The sequence below is a fragment of the Watersipora subatra genome, chromosome 11 (assembly GCF_963576615.1).
Source record: "Watersipora subatra chromosome 11, tzWatSuba1.1, whole genome shotgun sequence".
Classification (NCBI taxonomy): domain Eukaryota; kingdom Metazoa; phylum Bryozoa; class Gymnolaemata; order Cheilostomatida; family Watersiporidae; genus Watersipora; species Watersipora subatra.
In genome coordinates, this window is record NC_088718.1 from 8,641,352 (window position 1) to 8,661,396 (window position 20,045).

General features: G+C 32.2%; 1 protein-coding gene across 1 annotated transcript; it reads right to left on the reverse strand.

Annotated features, from left to right (window-relative positions):
- Positions 1 to 12,613: 12,613 nt before the first annotated feature.
- LOC137408422 (uncharacterized) lies at positions 12,614 to 18,787 on the reverse strand. Its single transcript, XM_068094949.1, has 3 exons — positions 18,104 to 18,787; positions 16,950 to 17,150; positions 12,614 to 14,867 (listed from the first exon to the last, which is right to left on the reverse strand). Exons 1-3 carry the CDS (start codon positions 18,769 to 18,771, stop codon positions 12,770 to 12,772), a joined length of 2,967 nt encoding a protein of 988 aa, XP_067951050.1. The 5' UTR covers positions 18,772 to 18,787; the 3' UTR covers positions 12,614 to 12,769.
- Between the last annotated feature and the right edge of the window lie 1,258 nt (positions 18,788 to 20,045).

A 20,045-nucleotide genomic window follows, 5' to 3' on the forward strand; every position in this document is an offset into this window, starting at 1 on the left:
ATTAAACTAGTAGACTTGCTAGTTCCATGCACTGACACTGAACTACTTGGGAGACTAAATGAGTCAGAGCTGATAACAAATCCAATTGATAAAATTCTGAAATAAGTATATCTTGAAGTGGTGTTCGAGATTTTGCAAATGCTCTATTCGGTTATAAGTCGAAGTTACAGATTATGATTCACCATTCATAAAATAAGGGTCTGAACTTTCATTCGATTGGAGATGAATGTGTTTAACATGTCTTTTGAGGATTGATTTTTTGTTAAATGAAGTTGAACATTCTAAGCAGATATATTTATTAGCTGAAACGGATGATGCACTTCTTTCCCTACTTCTGCTTCTTTCTCTATTATCAATTGAAGTGGAAGGAGTAGAATTTTCCGATGAAATTAAATTATGCTCTCGTGAAAGCTTGAACATCTTTGAGGAAGATTTCCAGCTGCCAAGAATTAAAAAATCTCATTTTACTAGTCTCTCTACATTTATTCATTCATTAAAAAGTTTTTCCACCAATTATTGTAAATCAACTTACCGCATCAGATTTGCTCCAGTCTCCTTCTGAATGGGAAGATGCCGGATACATTTCCTTGTTGTATTCAAATTTCGGAGATATATAATCCGGTGAAACAGAGATAATCCAAAGTTCTGAGAGAAGATTATACGTAGATATCCAAATTGTAGAATTAATCCAAACTTTTGTGAGATATATAATCCAGTTAGTTCAGAGAAATATAATCCAAAGTTCTGAGAGAAGATTATACGTAGATATCCAAATTGTAGAATTAATCCAAACTTTTGTGAGATATATAATCCAGTTAGTTCGGAGAAATATAATCCAAAGTTCTGAGAGAAGATTATACGTAGATATCCAAATTGTAGAATTAATCCAAACTTTTGTGAAATATATAATCCAGTTAGGTATAGAAATAGTTCGAAGTTCTGAGAATTTCATGTATAATAACTCCAGGAAAAAAAAGTCTCGATAATGGTGAGCCCATCAAACTTGGCTGTATTTATACTAGTCAAGTTCAAGGAGGTGGAACCCGGACAAAAGCTATAAATCACTTCTAATCCATCTTGTCTCACTCAACTTTCGCGAAAATTGAATTTCGCGAAAGTGAATTTCGCGAAATTGGATTTCGCGAAATTGGATTTCGCGAAATTACACATTATATATATATTATATAGTCAACTTTCGCGAAATTGAATTTCGCGAAAAGTGAATTTCGCAAAATTGGATTTCACGAAATTATATATTATATAGTCAACTTTCGCGAAATTGAGTTTCGCGAAAGTGAATTTCGCGAAATTGGATTTCGCGAAATTACACATTATATATTATAAAGTCAACTTTCGCGAAATTGAATTTCGCGTTTTTCAACTTCGCGAAAAGTCTTCTGATATTATGGATGATGCAGCTAAATTTATCAAAACTCATTAATCATTTGATGAGGAGAATTGTATATAACCAGCAGAATTTTACTAAAACGATATCAATTCTTCATTCAAACTCAGAGAATTAACACACTACACAACTATGGAGGATAATACTCAATCTGGAGTAATAAAACCTGGATCGAATAGTTCAGTGAAGATGTCGAAAAAGAAAATTTCACCTGTAACTCTTTCTAACACGACTCCTCCAACGAAGAAGAAGAAATCCAACCAAATCGAAACGAATTTGGAGCAAAGGGCAAAAGATGTGGCAGACAAGTTAAGAACATTAAGTAAGGATACTTTAATGGAAGCAAAATCACTGCAGAAAATGACAGACCTTTCAGTAGGATTGATTATGGAGGTGACAAAAACGGAAGAAGCTCATTCGATCCATGGAGCGTGCTGTATCATTCACTTCAACTATGTGGAAAATGGGATTAGTAAATCTACTGCTGTATTTGCTCCAAAACGATTTCTAGATGAATTGCTGTCTTATCCAAGTATTATGGTATATCTTGGATTAAAACCTAAGAGTAATGGACAGGGAAGTTACCATGACTTAAGACGAGTAACAGAAGGAACCTCAGCTCCCTTGGACATGAAACGCACTCTAGCCAATCTGAGAACGAAGAGACTTGAAAAACTTATACAACTTTTCGAGACTCGTCATCTCAAGGAGTTCAAAGCACCATCTATTTTCTACTATCACAATGTTGGAACAAGTGAATACAAAGATGCTGAAGGCAAGGTGAATGTGGTACCAACTGTAGCATTTTCAACCAAAGTTGATGGAGAGGAAGTTCAAGGAACTTTAACGATGCCTTCGAGATTTGCCCTTTCGTTGAAAGAAAATTATCCGGGTATCATTATATACAAGGGACTAGTAACATCTCACAATACTCGCGAATACTACGATGTAGTAGTCATGGGACATGAAGAAGCAAGCAGATTTTACGAGAGTTCGGCACAATGCAAAAAGGATCCTGCTATCATAGATATTTCCGATGACGATGAGTGATTGATGAACAACTCGATACAAACTTCGTTTTAAAGATTGTACATGATCATTTTCTTATATATATATTCAATGTTTCATTTATACTATATTATCTTTATTGTGACCTATCTACTTGAACATTTTCATATATTTCAAGTTAAACATAAACTATTTTATTTTTATTGAAACAAAATGATGATGGAAATAATGAATAATACATATAAATATATCTTTTAAAGTGAATAATTTTGTAATAAAACTGATCTTTCATTCAACATATTAATTTCTCCAACAAATTTCAATCTTACATACAAAAAAAAATACAAAAAAAACCCAAAAAATAAATTCCTTAAAATTCTTAACCATTCAAGAGCTTCAACATTACAAAAACATCAAATCTTCAAAAAATAACTTTGTACATAAACACTTTCTCATATATATTCAATGTTTCAAATATATAACAATCTCCAGAAAATCAACCCCTCGGTGTCCCAGATATTAACCCCCTCACTCATCCGGTAATCTCTCGCTCTCCTCGATAATCCGCGAGATCCACTCCAGAAAACCAACCAGCCCTCGATGTCCCAGATATTCACCCCCACTAATCCACCGATAATCCGCGACGATTCGGCCGACTAATCCGCAACGATCCCCCCGACTAATCCCGCGATAATCCACGTTTAATCGGATGACTCATCCCCCACTAATCGGATGACTCATCCACAGATAATCCGCCGATTACGCCAGGAGCGGATCCATACCCCCTCGAATTCAACCCCCTACTCTACACCACAATTTCCCCCCAAACCCCAACATCTCATTCAACTCCACGCAATTCAATCTACACCCCTAGCCAATTTAATTCGCAACCCCCTTTTTCTATCCCCCCGCTGGATCCGTCACTTTTTTGTGTAGATCTGCTCTCTACATACTACTCCCAATAAAAGGATCAATATAAAACTTCTCGTAGCAGCAGATTATGACAAACACTTCTGTTTTTTTCCGAAGAGCCCTTACCAAATATAGATGCTCGCTACTTAACAGTTTTGTTTTGGCTTGGTCTAATCATCTAATCATAATCTGATCATGTGACCCATACTTCCTGCCAAACAGCACAAATAATCTCTGCAACATTTTTCAACTATCACAGGTGAACAAAAAGCGTGTCATGTTTTTCAGAGGTTGATATGCACTTCTTCGAGCAAAGGGTAAAAAATTAAACGGATTTTTAAAGTGAGTTTTGAGATATCAGTGCTCAAAATAACAGCATTACAATAATGATGAAATAGATGCGTAAGAGCAATAGACATGGTTTTATTGAATGTGGGAAGTATATTTGTTAAAATATTTCGACGAATGAGGTTGCATGAAAGTGTCAACAGAAGCCATCTATTTCAAGTCCGTCCCATTTGAGCCTTTTTGGAAAGAGATTCTAATCTACGACTGTTTCATGATGGCTGTGATTAACTGTTTATTTTTGAGCTTTTAAGAGCTTGTAATCACATTTCCACATAATTTGCACCTACAACACAACAGAGTAAGACATGATGAATCTTTTGATACCTAATAACTGTAATGTAAATTTTGTTGCAAGTCAACCTTTAAACTTTTAAACTTTCAAATATTATAGAACTTGTCCTAAGTTTCTAGAACTGCTTTTTAGTAATGTCTGGTCTGTCAGGAACTGTGTTAGATGTTGAGTATAATCTAACATAAAAACCGTAACATATAATATTAAAACAGAACATTAGTTGAGCTGGTCATCTACTCTTTGCAGTTTCTATTGTATTCAGCTCATGGAGAATCTGAATAACTAGCTAGTTGGCTTATTCAAATCTAAGCTTTAAGAAGATAATTTACTTAAAATACTGGTATAAATCACAGGCTTTAGCAAAACTTCATTCAAAATGTTGTATGATTAATTGGTTTCTTTTGAATTTTACTAGTAAATTCTCACATCAGTTTTGCAGTATTCTTAATTAGAAACTTTTCAATGTTGTCTTCCTTTGCATTTTTTATGCTCAGTTTAGCATTATAATGCAAACACTGTAAGTATACATAGTACTTTTTCAAGTTTTCTAGCAAGAATATTGATGTAGTTTATGTACAAATTGAACTTAACAGAAAGTTGTGCGCAGTATACAGTGCTAAAAAATTAGACCTGACCAGTTGGCAATTTATGCTTCTGATTTATAAATATCCTAAAATTAGATCTAAAATATTTTACTTTTGTCCTAGTCAGTAAACAGTTATTTGAAAACAATGATATCTAGTAAGTCAATGCTCACTTTGCAAAACAATCAGATGAAGTTAAATACTTTGAGAAACTCAAAAATAGAGCCAATCTTTTGGTACTTAATGTAATTACAACAGCATTGACAGCGACAACAGGTGCCTGTCAGAACTGAACTGAATATAATTAATCAACTCTGCTAAACCTAAATTGTAAATAACTTTTAAAAAATATGCTTTTCTTGGACTGACTTCTTTTAGACATCCATACCATGAAAAAATGCTTGTTTTCATTACTTTTTTTAAGTTCTTAATCGTTCACCTGTAGTAAATTTTTTAGTTTTGAAGAAAAATTAGTAGTTGCGCCTCAAAGAGAAAACTTAAAAACACTTTAGAAAAAGTACATGCATTTGTAAAAAGTATTTATTGCACCAGCACATTTTCAAGTAATGCAGGCCTTATCCTTGAATTACCCACTTTTTATTCATAGTCAAAATCAGAGGAACTTGACAAAGCGTATCAAGATCATATGTTAGAAAGTAAAAAATGAAGCGTTCTCTCTCCTGTCAGGAACTACAGATGTAAAGCTGGATAAACATTCAAACACAACTCAGAGTTATCAAAGTTTTAGAATGTCAGGTATGCTTGCCTGGTATTAATTGAAATGTTATTTGTAAGCTATATTTTGCAAACCATTTTCATATTTCAGATTTATACTTTCAGTTTATAAACTCCGTATTTTACTTAAGGCCAATTTTAAGGATGAATAGTAAAGCTCTAAATAGATGACAATATGTCTAAACATGTCAGACTCACCCGACTCCATATCTGAATTTCCTTTATAGAGATCTCTCAGCTCCTTATTCTCTGGAACTGGAGGACCTATGTCTACTATATAATATTCATCATGACAAGAAAAAGTCTTTGGAGCCAGTTGCTCTAGAGGTCGAAATAGTATCATGGTACAGCAGTCACTGTAGAACTTACATCTATCAAAGTCATTTACATTATACTGAAAGCAAATGTCATTTATTAAAGGTGCCTTTACAACATCTGCGGATTCTGTTAGTAGTCCAAGATATATTTCCGTAGGTACTACATTCTAGATAATAAACTTATTTAGAAGGTCACCTTGTCCCTTAGTAAGATTGAATAAAATGAGTAGTGGCACTAGGTTAAAAACATGGCCTATCTTTGCTAAATATTCAACTTCAATGACAAACCACTTTTGGATTTATTGCAAGTATTCAGATACCTTTAGGATGGTCGAGGAATAGCAAATAATGACTACTAATCTAATGCATATCTATTTTTTAAGCAGTTGCTATGGAAACCACTAATCTCTCACATAAACAATCGAATTACACCATCGTCAGCCATGGTATACCAATAATAATTTTGTTCTATAGCAATTTAGAGTACAGAGTAATGTCACAAAGTGATCTAAAATAGATCCAATATGGTGCCTTTATACTTCCAGTTACTTTACCCTCCTTTTACATAACTCTGGCTTAAATTATCTACCCAAAAAAGAATGATTTTAACTTTGCTACTCAAAATGTAATAAACTGTAATTAGTTTAATCATCTGACTCTAAAATCTGTTCTATTTCATATTTTGATAAAGTTGGGTATTTTTTCTTTTTGCAAATTAACCATAGTATAATAGAACATTTTAAATGTCTTCTGTCCCATCTGTTGAACAGTGATGGGCAAGTTATGTTATGTATTGTGACAAGCTCGAACCCGTTCACTTACCAAATTGACTTACAAAGTGGATTTCACTTATTGCTAGTAAATAGACATGCAATTTTTGTGGTGAAAAATAGAAACACCATGATTCTAGTTATCCTGATATTGCCAACCTTACCATTTATGATGAACAGTAAAACATAATGTAACTAAATTTACTTGTTGAGACACTTTCTTCCTATTAATTCGCATTTTATAACGTACAATAACAAATCAATAACTTACAGCTTTCCATATAGCTACTTTAGTTGACAAAGGTTTAAAAATACTATTAACATTATTTTTAGAAATAGGAAAAATGTAGAAAATGCTATTAGGAGTTGTTTTTGCAATTAATGAGAAAATGCAACTTCAGTTACATGTTTTCATGTTGGCTCACATAGGAATATTTTGGGAAAATATTTGCTTCACTTTTTATTTATAGATTGGCATATCCGTTGAATACTGGTTTCAGTAATTCTCATCTAGAAGTTTTAAAAAGGTTAAACTGGTCAGATGCAGAAAGACTATCCTGGGTGCATATACAAACTAGCAAGACTACTTTCATGTAATATGACATCTTTACAAAAATAAAATAGGGACAATGTGACCGTGAATCAAAATAAGAAATATAAGCGTTCATGACAACTTCCAAAAGCAATTGCAACATTTCACTAAAATGTGTACAGGTCTTGGCAGTTTTGTGACAGTCTCATTGAATATCAAATATAATCAATTATATTTTTCTATAAGTTTTTACTTGTTTATTATTAATGTTAATTGAAAAGTGCAAGTTTATTTTAAATAAGGATTAACACAAAGGAATAATCGATAATTCAACCAATAATGAATAAACACAAAGAAACTACTTTAAGTTTTACCAAAAACTTAAACAAAAGTTAAAGTTAGAATTTAATATCAAATGCCACAAAATATGTCGATTGAAAGTTGATGTTATGGAAATAAGAAATTAATTATCAGAAAAATCGGTTAGATTAATAGTTATTGATAAACAGAATGGTTTCTATTGCAAGTTAGTATGCAGCATTACATCACTTTTGAAAAAAATATGTTGACAACCTTGAATTAGCAATTGTTTAAAAATGTACAAACCTAAGCAATTGACGTCAAGAGAACTCACAAACAATATTTAGAGAAATGAGCTGTACAAAAGGTCTATCAACCATGTTAGATACTGTGAACAACCTTACTAAATTTGCTGTCTTTTCATTGGCTTATAGAATTTCCAAGGAAGAAGAAAAAATATTTTACATATTCATGCAAATTTAAAGTAGAATTAAAAGTATAACAGATCACCAATAATCTTCATGTGCTATACATAGAATACTAGGAGTAATATAAATTGATAGCAAAACTGTAGGTAATAGAATAGGTAGAGTGAGTTTTTATGTAAGCACTGAACAGACCAACAATAGAGTAGTAGTTTAACAGCTAGGTTTACCCAGTCCTTTGCTAAAAAGTGTAGGGATTTCTTCAATGGTTGTCGTTTTATCTATAAAGGCAGTTTTGTCTCTATAAAAACCAGACATACTACACTGATGCATAAAATACCTGCCATTTTGGACTCGGAAATTAAATGTATTGAATAAATTATTAAAGAAATTACTTTCATGGACTATAAATTGTTTAATAGAAACATTTGTAAACTGTTAGAAAAGGATCACAAGATAATATTTTGTAACCGTTGTAAAAAAGATCAATTCTGCTATGCCAGTAAACATTTATAGTGTAACATTTACTCTACTATAAGTTACAAAATGTCTTCTTTAAAAGTATTACTTTGACTTATCAAATATATTTTTAGATCCAAAAAATCCAATGACTTTTACGTCTTTTTGGATTTTGGCCTAAGTTGTATTGAAATGCACATGCTTACTAGACAATGAGATAAATCTAATTTAGTTAAAATGATTAGCATGGCTTTGCAACAAAAATTAGCAGCATCCAACTAGCAAAACATACTGTTGTACAAGTATAAAACCAAATCTCATGAAATCAAACCTTTCAAGCAAGTTTTTATCAATTCTCAAATAATTTTGACTAACTGCGATTCTTGATTGTATCGCTGCTACAAAGTTGTATTGATGGAAAACTAAATTATTGAAGGGTTTTCCTTGAAACAAAGCAATACTTATTATGATTCATTAGTTCATGCATCTCAGGAAAGAAACATATTTGAGTAAGACGCTATAAATCACCAATCTCGATTTTTAAAAAACTATTTGTTTCAAAAGCCTTTAGATATTTACTGTTTTGCATGTAGCAAACAAAAATTATGTAAACTTTGCAAAAATTCTCAGTTCGAATTATGTTACTGTTTAACGTGCTGGGAAAATAATTGCAATTGACTGTGGCACTAATGACCTGCTTTTTGACTTGGATTGGTGGCTGTATCATTAGTAATACGCATGCCTGTGTGTATGTGGACAGTATCGGATGTTTCCTTCATGCTTTCCATTAGCCCTTTGATTCCTTGAGCTGACTTGTCAAGGCTGGTGGAAATGCACCAAGAGTAGTTAAGTAGTAGTTGACCCCTTTACCTTAGCTACACGCAACAGTGAGTTATGTATGAATTATGGTAAAGTTTGAATCAAATAAGGTTTTTGCTAAGATTGTTCACGGAGACAAGGGTCGGTATTATATACGTTTTTGTGTTCATTGAACCAGCTCATAGAGTGTTCCTTCAAACTTGACTTATACTTTTAATTCGGGTATTTTCAATCTTTCAATCCAAATCTTAATTCAATTAATTAATGTTTTTGTTGTGATGCTTCACAATGTCAGAATTATTAAAAATAAATGAAACAGAGGCTAAAAAAACTTTCACAATTTCATCGTGAACTACACTTTCATTACACACAATCCACCTTAAAGTACATAAATTACATAATTGTTTTATTGTATAGTTCAAAACATAAGAGTCTTGGCATTCAAATGAGTCTATATTCAATACACAAAGAATAATATAACTATGAAAAACAGGGTGTCAAAAGTATGTCCTGCAATAAAAAAACACTTGGTTGCGGTTCCCACAATGTGATGTCAGGATTATCATTTAGCCTTAAATTGTGGATCCCTTTCGGTGCCATTGACGCTGCGCTTTTCTGTGACAATCGGCGCGGTTAAAAACAGAGAGCCCTAATAATAAACTAGGAATCTAGATAATCAACAATGCCTGAGGATCGTGCTAACGCCGACCAATACAAACACATGCTCTGGGTTAATTAATTATGCTTCAATAAATATACTATCTTTGATAAAAGCAATGAAATCACATCGATTAAATTGTGACCAGCAGTTGCATGGCCGTAGGACTATATGTCAATCACACTTTCACTAGATCACGCAATGCTTGGAAATAATTAATCTCAGTTCTTTCCCCTCAACATCACAATAAAAAAAGAGGATTAGTGCATAATATCATCAGGAAAACATAGTATGGTGCTTAGAATTTGAGTTATTTATCATAGAAATAATATGTACATGGAGAGCTAATGACACTGGTTCCTTTGTCATCTTCATTGGTTCTCTGGAGTTTTCCTACCTTCATCTGCTACTGGCGTCATTATTGTAGGTGATAAATATAAGCAATGATCGATAAAATAAGCGGTAAGAGCACACAACACAAAATATGAAAATTGTGACGTCGCGATTTTCGAGCCCATACCATTGAACATTTCTGCGGTAGAGCTCTGAGGAAATCTTAAAAACACCAACCAATGTTTGTCTCACAATGTCAAACAATGGCGCATTTGAAAACCAAGATTCTGATGTATTGAAATATAAGATAAAGAAATTATGTAATTGATGTGCTTTAAGAGTTTTGGAAATTCTGTGTAAAAAACTCAGTGTCATTTACAAGACAAACAGTGTACTAAAGACTTGATATCTATGTATGACCTAAGCAAACCCCAAGCCCAGATGCTGAGCAGGCATTTTTTGTTACAAAACCATACTTTCACTATATAGATTTTCATTTTAAGTTTACTCTTGTGTGTGTTAAGCATATGTTTTGCAGGAAAACCTTTATTTATTGAAGAGCCGCATTATCAAGCTCTCTAACCTGAGCATCTGACTGAATAAAATATCTTATTATAATTGTTTTGTAACCGTAATTTAGTTGTTTCTGTATTAGCTGCCAAAATACTTTTCTACACTCAGAATCAGTAAATTTACTTTTTCCCAGAACTTTTTGGGAGGATGACATATATAGACAGACAGATTTGACTTCATTAGACCAATACAACCCATTATCACCTGCATTTGCAATAAACTAATGTCTTAAGTAGTTTAAGCCAGTTAGAACTAGGTCAAACTAGTCAGAACTGGATGCATATTTCAAATATGTTTAACACATATGGTGATTAGCTGCTTTGCCTCTACTTTGAAATATGACCTACTAGTTTAGTAAAATATTGTTAGGTTAGGGTTAGAAAATCAATGCTTTTTATATGTTTTTTTTTGTGTAATTTTAACTACAAAAGTTTTTAATAAGAAATAGTTTTTATTTTTCAATGCCCTTTTTCTTAAACAGATTTAATTAAGTGCTTTTAAACTGGTCTGAATAGTCACTGTTGCTAATATATTTTATAGTTTTGGTTGAATTTAGAATTTTATTGAATAAACAAAAAATATATATATAACGAGTACATATAAACTTAAACTAAGTTTTTTTATTACTGCTTACATATACAAATATTTGAAATAAGCGAAACTTGTAGTACATGACATAACATTTTATTAAAAATTGGTTTTGGTTTAGTAAACTGTAATAAAAAACTTCATAAATTATTGAGTGGGTTCTACTGCTGTGTGGGAGTTGTTTGCACAGTTTCTTTCATGATTAGACAACTACCATTTTTGTCAAGTTTGGCTAAAACAATCAAACTTGTTCGGTCAAAAAGTATGAAAGTCATGATTGTTCACGCAACTATTGAATCTATTTTAAATTAGCTTTGAATTTCTACATCATAGACTCAGCGCCTGCTGATCAGCTTACATGGTTATTGAAATCTCATCATGCAAGTTATTTCAACTTAAACTAATTCTAATCAAAGTCATCTGTAGATGTATTTTGGTCGACTATTCCAACAAAAATGTTGGCTGTTTTTTTCTTTTTTAATAGTTTTTTTTGTGGCTAGAGTAGTAGTAAGTTTTCTTTCTTACTCGTGGTTTCATAGTGACTAAAGCAGATTGGCAAGCAAGCTTTATTCACATGATTTACACAGTTAATGGGTGTTCAGTGCTTGCAGCCTCTGCCTAAATGCCTTGTTGCATGTAAAACAGGTGTTTTTATAAACTTAAAAACTGTCAACTTACTTAAAAATTTTCCTGCTTCCGTCATTGTTAAAAACGACGCTTTATAGAGTAAATTGGTAGACAATGTGTTTATATCTGTACATTTAAACATCAAACTTTCAAGCAAGATGACATTATCGTTTCTGCTAAGGATGTTTGCTTGTTTATTTTGCAAAATAATGTTATTTAAATTCTGTGTAAAGTTGTATTGAACCCATTTATAATGCTTTTAGATTTCTGTTTGGAAGGTTTTGTTACAGCAACTACAAGTGAATTTGATGTTCAAATATCTATTAAAACTAGAAATAGTTATTTATCTTTTGTTTCTTAATATAAATTTGCACAAGTAATTTGTGCTGACTTACTAACACGAAGTATGCTGCCAAATGCTTTCAAGTCTTTCAATAATAAGTTGCAGGTAAAGATAGGTAAAATTAGAAATAGTCGTTTGTATTTTATGTACAGTTATATGAGAATGAACAACATGGTTTCTTTTTATGTCTGTTTTTATTAAGATAAAGTTTGCTTTTTCGATTGATTGCTTTATTTTTAAAATAGCTAAACATTGTTACAGGAACAAATCAGCACTTTATCTAGCATTAAAGTGTTATGAAAAACTTTATGCTTTAAATAGAAGGCAAGTTGTATCCACTTTAACAGAAATAAGTCTTACATTTTATCAGGCCTTGCAACATTGAGCAGTGTCAACAACATTTTGAATGATACATAAATTAGGTCATGGTGGTTTAGCAAATATATTAGCTCACAGAATAAGCTTTCGATATTATATAATAAAATTAAAATGTAGAAAAATATTGGTAAAGACAATGCAATAATAATATTATTGCATTTAAGATATTATCTTGAAATAAAAAAAATAGTAGAACTAGCTCTAAATTCCAAAATAATAGAAGTAATCTTTGACGCAACATGAAGTAAACAATAAGGATTGCTCATCAACTTATAATTTACAATAAAAAAGAAAACTCAGGTGAAAGTATGCAAAAGTATTATATATTATGCAAAATCAATATTGAACTTCCTAAGTTTTGGTTCAATTAGAAGTGGTTAGCTCTATAGAAGACGATGCAAAACTTTCAGGTAGGGTGACAGTTGTAGCAGATACTTCTTTGGTCATAGATGAACTTGCAGACAGAGAAGCAACTGCTGATTTTAATTTGTTCATGTTTTTTAGAGTCACAAACTGCACGAGGACAAGAATGACTCCTTGCAGAGTAAGAAAGACATTTAATATCACATATACTGCATCTGCATTTACTGCAGGACTTGCATTGAATAACAAGAGAACCCAGTGGAAGCCGAAAACTACCTGAAGTTTTATTACAGCTATTATCTTTTTCTGTGTTTTCTTTTTATCATTAGCTGTGATACTAGTACCAGCTTTAATAACCTTGATGGTTGCAGATATACACAGCACTGCGTTTAACAAAATATAGAAATATATGGGACCTGTGAACAAGAGAAGACGAGTCCAACCACTGGATATAAGGCAAATATTATCAGTAAATACAGGATAAAATATGTCTACCTTTGCTGAGTGGAGAGCATATGCTAAGATCACAAACACTACTGGAGTCAGCCAAGTGTAGGCAGCATAACCAATATAAGTTTTCACCCCTGAATCACTCGCTCTCCTCAGGCTACTTATACCTCTTACCATCCAAATACCAATGGCATTAGTCCAGACTTGAACACTGATTAACAGATACTGATTCAGTGTAGCAATAACTCTACAACCAATATATGAGCCTGTGTAGACAAGGCAGTAACAGATCAGAGCAGCAGAAAGAGTAATGAGAGAGCTGATCACAAAGTTCCCTGTAACAGACCTCTTAGCCTTGACGAAATAATAAACCGAGTAACCTATGATTGACATCACAGATAAAGCTGAAAATACATAGTTATATGCGTATAAAGTAAATTCAGCTTCTACATGGTCAGTACAGATTCTCAGCTCAGCCCCTCTCAAAATAAAATCTATGTAGACATTGTCATTGTTGACATCATATAGATTGTCACCATTGCATACCAACCACTCTTGTTGAGACTGGTTGACCAAGGAATATTCAGAACAAGTAGAGAGAGGTTTGTCTGTAAAAGTGGCAAAAACTTCCTCAAATCCATCAATGGCTACTTCATTCAGCTGAATAGAAAAGTCAAACTTGCTAGGAATGTAAGAGATTGCCACAGCATTTAACAAAGACACTTTAGGGCCTCTGATAGAGATAGATACGCCTGAGCTCACACCTTGTCCAAAAATTGAAGTAATGCACTTGCCATTCAACGGCTGATTGCATCGTGCCATAGTTCTGTAGGCACAATGTATACTAGCAAATAAAACTGTTGGGCTATTGTTAAAAAAAGCATATGCAGTTACAGAAACACACTCTGACGAATTAGTAGAACACGCAAAACATTGATTTTGAGCAAGTTCTGCTGGCAAAGGTGTGTAAGTAAAATTCTCTTCACAACTCTTGATTGCATAGGAGGACAACTCAAAGGTTTCTGCACTATATTTGCTGTTTAAGCAGTTGGCATTGCTGTAGTAAGGTAGTGGGAGACAGTCACCAGTTTCTAAGTTTAAAATAGACTGACAGTCACATTGTTTAAGTTGTGAACTAATAGTGGTACATGTGTCCCAACCCGTTGTGTAGTCACTGTAAAGTAGAGCTGAGTCTGAATCTAGTCTACAAGATCTCTCATTCAAGTCTATTCTGTACACAAGAAGAAACTTATTTACCTCTGACTCATATTGCATGTATAAGTCACGATCTTCATTAGAGATCTCAAAGCTGCGTTTAGTATGGCAGCCCAACCAGGCCATACCATGACAACTAGCACAATAACTGTTTCTATATTTAACATTCTGCCAATGCTTTAAAAAAGATACAGAACCAGCATCCACATAGGTAGTAGACAAGTAAGCTATTGGAAAGGAATACCCTTGGCTAATAAGCTGACCAAGTGTCCCTCCTTCAAAGACGAAAGAAGCTGGAGAATTCTCACACTTATCAGAAATCACCCAGTCTTTAGTATGTGGAGGACAGGTGGATATATATTCCTCAGCATCGTAGTTACATCTCCGGACATCCGTTGCTCTAGCTGGTGGAAGATACTGCTTCACTCTGCACCTGAAGTTTTACAAATTCTCTTTGCAAAGTTTAAAGCATAAAGACCAAACTATGCTTCAGAAGTATAATGAATACAAAAGCTTATATTTTGTGTTTTGACATTGGTATCCAATACATAATACATATTTAAAAAGTGTTAATATGTAGCTAACGATACAAAAAATTAGTTATATTTACCAAAAAACTTTATATGAATGCCACTTTTGTTGTAATGCCCTATCTAATAAAACAAAATATAGAAGAATGGTTGAAAAATACCTTGCCACTTATTAATTGAACGCCACCACTTTGCCATTATTTGATCTTTACAAATCTAAATACAGAAAAGTATTCACAAAATGGTACCAATAATAACTCGGTTGCATATTACAATTAAATCTTTTGTTGTGGATGTAGTAGTTGCCATTTTTTATTGATACTATACCTGACAAGATTGATTGTCTCAATCATCGGAATGTAGCCTGATCAAAAAAATTTGAAGTGTTTTTATGAAGGATGAGAATACTCTTCAGAGACACCCTATGATGTAATGACAGCCATTGTTTTGGCGTATCAAAGTTTGAATTCTAGCTTCAAAGCTTTATGTTTTTTTCTATTAAATTTTGAAATCAAAACTTTCAAAATAATTAATAACTGTATCTGGCTAATGGTAGCTCTTTGTTTATTTTGGGCTGATACTCCAATGTTTATAAAAAATGGATTGATAAAAGCGTTGAGGCCAATGGCATTAATGTTATTCGGCCCAAAAGGAAGTTCTAAACATAAGTGACATTAGCATCAGTTTGCCCATAATAAAGTGAAAGTGACCTACTCAAAATTCTAACGAGCTAGCCAAAAGATACAGCAGCACCTTTTATTCGATCATCACCTTTAATAAAACACCATTAAAAGAAAAAGGTTGAAAGATAAAGCCATTGATGTCATTGGTGTAGAGGTTTTATGATATATATACATGTACATGTATATATGCATATATAAAATATATATTTTCATATATATGTTTATATATACATTTATATATTAGTATGTATAAACTATATACACCGTTAAGCCTCTATATGAATGCCATGGGGTTGTATCATTTAAGCCTTCTCCTATAACGATGTTTTATTAGAGGTGAAATTCAAATAGAAAGTGGCGCTGTATTTTTCGACTAACCTGGCAGAACTTTGAAAAGAAAAGATTTGATTTTTTCATGATTAAAGAGATGCTATTGTCACCAATATTTTGCACTTTCCTTTAGGCTGTGCAACATTTATGCCATTGGCCTCAGTTATGACATGGGGATGAAAAGAAAAAAAAAACAAATACTGAGATTTGTTTATAATGTCTGTTTAATACATATATTACATATAATATTTATATGATATAAAGTATTATAAATATACGTTGCATGCTACATGCATATGTATTATATGTATGTACATATAATATTTTTTATGCTATATAATATTATATATGTTATATATTCATTATATATAGCATAAATGTATAAATATAAGTATATACTATATACAATGCATATAAATATAATACATGTAATATATAAATATAAAACATACGTAAATATACAATATATATGTAATATCTTTATGAATATATGATACATATACAAATATATAATATATTTGACTAAATAACCTATACAAGTATATAGTATACATATAAATATATAATAAAAATGAATGTATAATACATATAAATATGTAATACATATACATAAATAAATATATAATAGGCAATATCGATATACAATAAATATAAAAAATTTATATGAATACATATAAACATATAAATATATAAACACAAAAATGTACATTTATAGCATTCATCTAATATATATATAGATATGTATATAAATTGCCTTCGTAAAAGATATCTATAAATGCTTGTTTTGAAAGCAATATTTACTGACTCCTCGTGTTTAGACAAAAGCCCAATTAGGATCCGAATTTTGAACTGTTCACGACAAGTATTCTGCAGAAGCAGTTAATGTGTTTTCCTTCAAAAAGTGTATGTGGTACATCTTCTATATTTTCCAAATTAAACCTTAATCTAAAAAATTTGCTTCAGCTTTCTCACCTGTGAGACTCAAATGCATTTTGAAGTGTATCTAGAGTTGCGTCATTTCGAAGGATGTCAAGAAAGTTTTTGTCAAAACTGAGAATTGAACTCATGAGGTATGAGCAGTTATCATTAGCCGCCCCAAAGCAACCAACATCTATTTTCCAGAACTGGACACTTCTGATGTCATGACATTGTGCACAGTACCAATTCGAATATCTGCAACAACAAAAAGTACATTTAGATAGTGTTACCGATTAGTGGTTAATTATAAAATAAAAAATATTTTATCACTCATTGCAGAACTTACACAATAATAAACTCACTAAGTGGCAACCCTGATTTCCAAAAAAATATTTAAACCTTTTCTTTTAAATTAATCATGGGTTAACACTAGTTTTTAAGAAACCATTATGTGGCATCTGCTAACAGATGCTAGTGATCTTCATTGGTCCACTATGGAACATGTCTGTCGCCTTACATTTCTGAGCCATTTACACGCCCGTATTATTCATTCTAGCTTGGCTTCGATTTAATTGAAATTAAAACTGATAGAATATACTCTTTATAAGTCATAGTGACAAAATTAGCATATACATGTAAATATACATAAAAATTGTTTTCAAATTGAAAGCTTCATACTTCGTGAACCAAAAATAATAATTTTTACAGATTTAGAAAATTTCACTGGTTACCTGTCATGTTGGTTTTCATGGTTTGCAAGCATGCCAAAATAATAAGCTGCTTTACTTGGATACCCAGTGACATTAATTGGCTACTTTTAATACTTTTCATATATCAGAGCTTTTTCTCTAACTAGATTATTCAAGAAATACCACTACAAAGTGTGTGGCCTTGTTACACGCATAAAAGTGTTCTGTCTGATAAAAATGGTCAGTCATTGAATATTGTACAATATTTTTTCTAATTATATTTTTAAAAAAAGTTCGCAGCTTTACTTCTGGCATTTAGTTTAGCAGTGTTGAAAACAATTTTTAAGTAGCGAAGAACTTTTACAAGTTACAAATAATGGTCTACAAAAAACACTACTTGCATGCACACTCAAGTGATTAGAAAAGTCAATGCAATCATTTACTGCATTCTCCACTTGTTCTCAAAAATAGAACACTTCTGAACAGTGTGTAAAATTGCCAAAAAACTCTGAAGCTCACCTGATGCCAGTTGAAAGATCTGTAACAGGTATACTCTCTAGGTTCAATTTTCCAGAAAGATCGCTTTCGCATTGCGTTCTAATTTCATCATTTTCATATCCACTAGGGCATCGGTTTACTTCCATTATTCCCCATGGTATATCACTAGGATTGTATTTTTCCTTCAACTCTGAAACATCTTCCTTACAATGAAATGTATTGTCTGGTAACTTGGTCTCTGCTGTAGCCTGATATGGTGAATCTTCACAGCAATCATTGTAGTAGATACACTGTTCATCACAGAAACAGTTGAGTTCATGAGTTTGTAGTAGTCCTAGTTCAACTGACTTACATTGACTTTGATAGGCACAGATGGAATGTGAGTGCCAAGGTAAGTCATTATTCTCTAGTACTGATTCGTTACCAATTACAAATGTGGTCAAGTTGATACATTGTAGTGTATGGAAATCTAGGACAGAGTTTACTCCACAACCAGGAAGAGAGCAATCAGAAGTAGCACTAATTAAAAATTGATCACAGATTTTGCGGAAAGGACTGAAACATGACAAAGATCGAAGGTTCCAGACAGGTTCGGAGTTATTTTGCTGAGAGTTTTCCACAGTAAATGTTAACAGCTCTTCGCAAAAGTTTTCTTTGGTTTGTGCAAATAGAAAGCAGGTTAGATCCATGTCGCTAATAAAACTGGTAAAGGTAAAAATGGAAAAGTTGGAATCATTGTTCCACAAAGTTGGTTGCAGTATTGCAAAAATGTCTCTTTCTTTTCCTTCGTTCAAGTAAGTTGAAAGTTTTTTAAGTTTCCATTTAAATTGAACAGCAAATGTACTGTTTGTAAGTTCAGGTTGACTGTATGAGTAAAGAGTTTCTCCATTACACAAAGCACAAAACTGGTTCCTATATACATTTTTAGTTGTTGAGATGTTAATGTAGTTGGCAGGTGCTGTTTCACATAAGTTTACCAATTCAGCATTAGAACCTGGTGGACACGATTGTTCAGATTCCCAGCAAAGATCAGGCGCTTCTGGTGGTAGATATATGACATGGCAGAAACTAAAAGGAACAAGCAGATAAAAGCTGAAATAATAACATACTGTAGTTATCATTGGAAATAGTCTAGTAGTATCTTTTAGAATTAATGATGTTATTTTGTGCTGAAGGATCAGCTAAAGCAGTATTTTCTGGAAATAGCTAAATAGAATATGCTTTTTTATTTTTAGCTATCAATGAAGTGAAAATGGCATAGATCTAAAGATCATGAATTCAACCTGGCTGTAACAAAATCTAATAAAAATAAATTAATAAATAGCTAACAATAACAAATCAATAATAGTTTATATAGCGGAACTGCTCTGTACGGTAGTGAGGAAAACTAGCAATAATTGAGAAATACTTAAACTTGTTAAAACTGAAGTTTGGATGCTAGATAACAGAGAACTCACTGGAATTATGTACACTATATCAGACATTGTTATTGACTTTTAATAATGCACTTTATTCAAACTTGGGCTTGGAAAGCATGAATACAGATTGAGCATTATATATATATATATATATATATATATATATATATATATATATATATATATATACCCATATTTCCGAGTTAGGAGTTGAATAAATATATACCAGTTAGGAGGTTGCGGAATATAAGGGATTAGGAGTTAACGCAAATATATATGGGTAAGCCTCCTATATGGTCTAATTTATCTACATTGTAGATATATATATATTTATTCACCTCCTAATTATTATATATTTTTATGGAAATTTTAGGAGAATATGGTATCATACAATATATATTCATCGCCTTATCATACTTTGTATATATGCATACTAGAAAAACTGTCAAAGCTTGGAAAATGTCTAGATGGTTGTTGTAAATTACATATCAATTTGAAGGTAAAATAATTCATACCTCAATGAGTAAGCAAAAATAATGATTACC